This window comes from Notothenia rossii (assembly GCF_949606895.1).
Source record: "Notothenia rossii genome assembly, chromosome: 7".
Classification (NCBI taxonomy): domain Eukaryota; kingdom Metazoa; phylum Chordata; class Actinopteri; order Perciformes; family Nototheniidae; genus Notothenia; species Notothenia rossii.
This window is the reverse complement of record NC_136905.1, coordinates 22350524-22356641: the sequence shown is the minus strand read 5'-3', so window position 1 is coordinate 22356641 and position 6118 is coordinate 22350524. Positions and strand designations below refer to the sequence as shown.

The 6118-nt window shown below is 42.0% G+C and overlaps 1 protein-coding gene across 1 annotated transcript; it reads left to right on the top strand.

Annotated features, from left to right (window-relative positions):
- Window positions 1-671: 671 nt before the first annotated feature.
- Window positions 672-5649, top strand: tent5ba (terminal nucleotidyltransferase 5ba). Its single transcript, XM_079692446.1, has 2 exons — window positions 672-1061; window positions 4067-5649. Exons 1-2 carry the CDS (start codon window positions 906-908, stop codon window positions 5093-5095), a joined length of 1185 nt encoding a protein of 394 aa, XP_079548572.1. The 5' UTR covers window positions 672-905; the 3' UTR covers window positions 5096-5649.
- The last annotated feature ends 469 nt before the right edge of the window (window positions 5650-6118 follow it).

Sequence of the window (6118 nt, the reverse complement as noted above, 5' to 3'; positions counted from 1 at the left end):
TTATTCATTATTTTGAAACCAAGAAACCCTCAACTGAAAAACGGACATAGCAAAAACTGTCAATTTAAGAACATCATGACACATCTCAAGCTAAATGAAGCATAGGATGCACATAATGTTTGTGTGATATTATAACATGCTTTCCAATAATAGGCAAAATAGGATATTTTTGAAGAAAATAGTTAGAATAAATATAATTATCATCAATGGACATCAATGTACCCCAAATTGTAGAATGAGTCAGCTGCTGTTGCCTTCCAGAAGGGCCTACACCGTCTTATGGTGTATGAACGTGAGGCAGGGCGTTACATCCTGCATGCTTTGCAAACATTCCCTGGATAAATAAGGAAACTTGTAAATGAAGGGAGAGTGAAGGTTGTGTTTGCACAGCTGTAAACCGATCTGTCATTGTTTTTACTAATCTGACATAAATGATCAAATAATAGATTAATAAATGCACTGCAGCTTCAGATCAAAAGACTATTATAAAAAGGCTTGTTTGAGGGAAAACCCTGTCAGCATGCAGCGTGCACCATGAGCAGAGCAGAGGGAGGGGGCAGTGAAATGCGTCAGCAGGGTGTTCTGTGCAGACGGGGCGTCCATAATCAATGACCAAACACAGCAACCAATCACAGGCCGCATGCTAATGAGGAGCCTTTTAAACCCTCTGATGAGTCGCCTCTTTGCAGAACTGACCGGATTTTAGTGGCACACACCAGAGAAAGATCTCATTCTCATCTCTAGCACCTCTGAGTCAAGCAACTTTTTGCACTCTTCATCTCAACACCGCAAACCGGACCTCCTCACCGCAGGAATATCTCCCTTGTGTTGCAGAGAGAAGAACTAAGCAGAGAAAAGAAGCGCACATTTCAGTTTGTTTTTTTGTTGCAAAAGTTAACATCGCCATGTCTTGCGGTGATGCGTCGGATCAGAGTCGGCGGTTCTGTGTGTTGTCTTGGGATCAGGTGCAGCGTTTGGACTCGATCCTCGGGGAGGCTGTCCCAATCCACGGCCGGGGAAACTTCCCCACTCTGTCCGTGCAGCCACGACAGATCGTCCAGGTAATATTAAGCACACATCCTTAACATGCTCACTTGTCTATTCTGGCATGTCTACTTTACTTTGAAGTGTCAGCATGAAGAAACTTTACTTTATAGACTTAGTTAGAATCACATTACTAGCCTAGTTAATATCATTCAGGTGGGTAAGTAGTGAAAGCTGTTAATCATGTTGTCTAACATGCAGTATTATCTTTCCACACTCACACCAGGGTAATTAGAAATAAAAAAGATTACATTATTTGTCTGGAACTACCTTGGAAACCTAGAAGACCCCTGGTGGTCTTTTAAACTACATTTGAGAGCCACTTAAATCCAGGTTTTAACATAATGAAGGTTCTTTGGATCCTTACTAGCTAAGTTATATTTCCATGGCCATCACATGACTCAGAGGACTGCTATGTATTCCTTCAATACTTGTGTTCAAATATCTGCAGACAAACTTAAATCCTACTCTATATCTTAATGAGATTACATTATAGTATTTGATGATTAAAAGAAATATTAAAAAGTTATTTTCTCTTCGGATTTGTACAATACAACAGTGAGGAATACATGGCAACTCCCCTGGTTTGACTTAAATGTATGAAACAGACACGTGCAAAGGTTCTTCCACATTTCCATCTCTTGCACATTGTGGCTGGATCACATTTAACTTCTCCTGTGAAGTCTGTAGATAGTTGGCTGTGTGTTAGAATGCAAGTTAATTGATAGAATTTCAGAATGAACAAAAAGTAAAGTCAGGTAATGTGTTGCAAAATCTTGAATTTGTTCCCCATTGCTGTTACACTTTGACCTATTCAAGATGAAGCTCTGTGAATCCCAGAGCTTCATGCTTGTGGTTGTGGAGAGATGAATGCTCCATTGAGTGTGCAGGAGGCTTAAATGCAGGTTCAAGCCCCAAATCTGGGGACTGAGTTTCACCTGGATTTGTGGAAACCCTATATAATTTGTATTAAGCTCAAATCTAACATCTGCAACATGAGTGGTTTTCTGAACACCAATCAACAGTGAATCTTGTGTCATGACAACCTAGAAAAAAAGCTATTTAACTTAAATGTGTAATCCATTTTGATGTAATTGTCACTTGTGTTAGGCATCCTAGAAGGCCGGACTGATAGTGGGGACCTTTGTCATGCTGCAGGAAGCTCTAGAGTCCAAGCAGTTGGAGGGCTGTAACTGTAAATCTAAGATAACAACATCCTCAAGATTTACTGCCTTGCTCTCTTTCATATGTTACTGAGTATCTTTGGGTTTTGTGATGACAATAATACATTTACCTTGGACTTTGAGACACTGGTTATTGACATTTTTCACTAATTTCTGATATTTCATAGACCAAATATTAAGTGATTAATCTAGAAAGAATCAGCCAATGATATCATCAATACTCTTACCTTTTTATTAATTAATTTTATTTCAAGAAATGGAACCGTCTTGCCAAGTTAGTATGTTTATAATTCTGTCTGTGGTTATAGGGCAGAGGGAGGAAATGGGTCAAGTGTAAACCTGACCCTGGATTTGGCTCCGACTGTTTTGCCATATCAGGCTGACTACAGAAGCAAACAAACGGCAAACTATTATTGCTTCTGATTGGAATTTGAACCCAATTGGCACCACTTTATGGCTGAAGGATTACCACGCTATTACTGCAAAGTTATGTAATTATGATTTTGTACTTTAACACAGTCCTGTGCGGAAGGTTGACTTTCCTTCAAATGTTTGTTCGGAGCCTGACCCAGTATGTATTAATAGAGCCGTCTTGTTATCTGATCACCATGGGAGAGAGAGTTAACGGACACTAATCTGACAGGTCAGTGCCAGTGGGGACATTTAGAATTGTGTGTGCGAGAGTGAAACAAGTCATGTTAGCCTTACTGTTCAAATTGTATGCAATCATTATTTGCACAGAGGAAATGCTTGTGTAGTAAAGTGTAGCTTAAATGTACAGTCTGTGTGAAATGTATTGTATATGCATTGTTGTTAAATATGTATCAGCTGTGCTTACGCTGAATAGGTTTGACAAACTGTTCAAATAGCACGCCAGATTTAACATGTACAAAGGCCGAATCCATGTTTGAAGTCTTATTTCTGACATGTTTCCCTTTGTGCCCGCTAGCATTGATGTTGGCTGACCCTGTCCAGCTGTGAATCATCCTCTTCCAATGTGGCCGCACTGAGGCGAGACAGTTCAAACCTCTCACAGGTCACTGGGAAAGAGGAAGGGGAAAGCTGCTGACCCTTAATGACTGCAGGTCGTGTCATTTAGCCCCAAGCGCCACAGGACACCGGTGGTCATGCACTCTGGTGTTCCCACTCTCTTGGCTGCAGTTCAGGATTATAATCTAATTGTGAATTTGATAGAAGATAAGACGGTCTGACCCAGAGGGATATGGACCTGTAGCATGCACTCACCAGCGCTGCTGCTCTTTGTTTGTGTTCTTCAGGTTTTATTCAACCTGAGGCTGATGTTGATGAAATTGACTTTTGCCTTCACAAGCTATTGATTTCTACTCAGCCCTTGTGGAGCTTATTTGGACAGATTTCAAGAGTATTTTTAGTTGTGTGTTTTCTGCAAATATAGGAGCATTTTTCTAGTTCATTTTTTAAAACTAAACCTCCTTAATAAGAAATGTTAATGCCAATTTTCAGCATTATAGTTATATTTTGGAATTTTTACATGTGTGCTCTGATTGGTCAGTGTGTCTGTGTCTTGCGTATCTACCTTTTTTAGAGTCATTATACATGGATAATGACTGTGGCCTCAATGTAGCTGGACTTTCTACGTGTATAATGTGACATCACAACTTTACAGAAGCCCTGACGGCTTGTTTTAAAGAAACATTTTCTAAGCACGAGCTGTGTGCATTTGATCATGGATTGAGAGTTTTGATACTTTACTATTAGAGAAAAAAATAAAAAGGAAATCTCACTTTTTAAATTAAGGGACCTTTTTATAAGAGAATCTGTTTGTCATTTATAACATGTTGTGTCTCGTCCCTGTCCAGGTGGTGCGGGCTCGGCTGGAGGAGAGGGGTGTGTGCGTTAAGGATGTACGGCTGAACGGCTCGGCTGCCAGCTATGTGCTCCATCAGGACACCGGACTGGGCTACAAGGACCTCGACCTTATCTTTGGCGTGTCGCTGAAAGACGATCAGGCCTTCCGACTGGTGAAGGATGTCGTTCTAGAATGCCTGTTTGACTTCCTGCCGGCTGGCGTCTCTAAGGAGCGCATCTCGCCACTCACGCTAAAAGAGGCCTATGTACAGAAACTGGTAAAGGTCTGCAATGACACAGACCGCTGGAGCCTCATCTCGCTGTCCAACAACACAGGCAAGAATGTGGAGCTCAAATTTGTGGACTCTTTACGGCGGCAGTTTGAATTCAGCGTGGACTCCTTCCAGATTTGCCTCGACTCTCTGCTCTTATTTGACCGCTGCTCAGAGACGCCCATGTCTGAGAGCTTTCACCCCACTGTGATCGGGGAGAGTGTGTATGGGGACTTCAAGGAGGCCATGGAGCACCTGTGTCAGAGGACGATAGCGACACGCAGCCCTGAAGAAATCAGAGGGGGCGGCTTATTGAAGTACTGCCACCTGCTGGTGCGGGGCTTCACCGCCTCTTCAGTGCCTGAAATGAAGAACCTGCAGCGCTACATGTGCTCACGGTTCTTCATTGACTTCTCTGACATTGGTGAACAGCAGAGGAAGCTGGAGGCCTACCTGCAGAACCACTTTGCAGGGATGGAGCACAAACGGTATGAGTGCCTGATGACACTGCACCATGTAGTGAACGAGAGCACCGTGTGTCTGATGGGCCACGAGCGGCGCCAGACGCTCAGCCTCATCTCCATGCTGGCACTGAGGGTGCTGGCTGAGCAGAACGCCATCCCCACTGTAACGAACGTCACGTGTTACTACCAGCCAGCTCCGTACGTGCAGGACATCAACTTCAGTAACTACTATATTGCACACGTGCAGTCGCCGCAGGTCTCCCCGTGCAATAATGCATATCAGACATGGCTGCCCTGTAGCTGAACCAGCTGTTAGAGGAGCAAGGGTGGACTCTTCATCGCTCTTTATGTCTCAAAAGAAGTGGACTAAAAAAAAAACGAAAAAAACGAAACCCCTATTTGCCAAATGTGACTTGACTAAACAATCCTGTACTGCTGTACATCTGATTGAGCCGACGCATGCATTTTCTCCCTTGTATTCTCTTGCAAAACATCTGTAAGATTGCTGGTCATTTCTGAGATGTAGCTATGATATCTTGTTAAGTATTAAAGTCTTTATGAAGCTTTATATATGTCAAAAATACTTTTGAGGAAACAACTGAGCTGGTGTTATTTTCATACTCTGGCTTTATCTTTTTTTAAATGACATACTGGACCAAAGATGTATTTGTTCAGAAAGGGAATGTTGTTATGATTCCAAGTGCCTAAAAATGAACCATGAATTGTTCTAAAAAAAAATGAAGAAAGATACACATCTGCAAATTGAAAACTGTGCATTCAGTGTTTTCTAGATTTCTCTGTCTCTCTTTTCAGGAACATGAGCATTCATTTTTGTGAAATAAAAAAGGAAAAACTACAGTTTTTGGTATCGTGATTATTTTAACCTTTCAAATTTAGACATGTTAATCTGTGGTCGTCAGCGATACATTTAAATCAGACTGGTCATAATCTGAACTGCTTTACCATTAACACATTAAACATATTTTACTTCTTACCTCACAATGACACAACACATTTTCATTGAAATTGGGAGTAACTTTGACTCACACTTTTGTTGATCTTGGTCTGGATGGATATCCTGATAAACTGATGACAAGGCGCTCATTTCCAGTAAGCAGGCCCATTGAAATGCATATTCGGGCAGTTTCTCAATCTCGAGGAAACTGGCTTCCAAGCCAATATTTCAAGGATACTACGTAATCGAGAGCCGCCGAAGTACTGTTCCAATCTCCAGCATACTTGGAATTCCACCGAGGCCGCGTCCTTGGTTTGGGGGAAATTTCGAGGCTGCACATGGGTAGACTTTGCGTCCTTAAAATCCCCACAA

Excerpts from the sequence above, each read along its gene's own strand:
- tent5ba (XM_079692446.1), top strand. The coding sequence starts at position 906 with ATGTCTTGCGGTGATGCGTCGGATCAGAGTCGGCGGTTCTGTGTGTTG. Across the intron at positions 1,062-4,066 it reads AGCCACGACAGATCGTCCAG|GTGGTGCGGGCTCGGCTGGA; the intron begins GTAATATTAAGC and ends GTCCCTGTCCAG.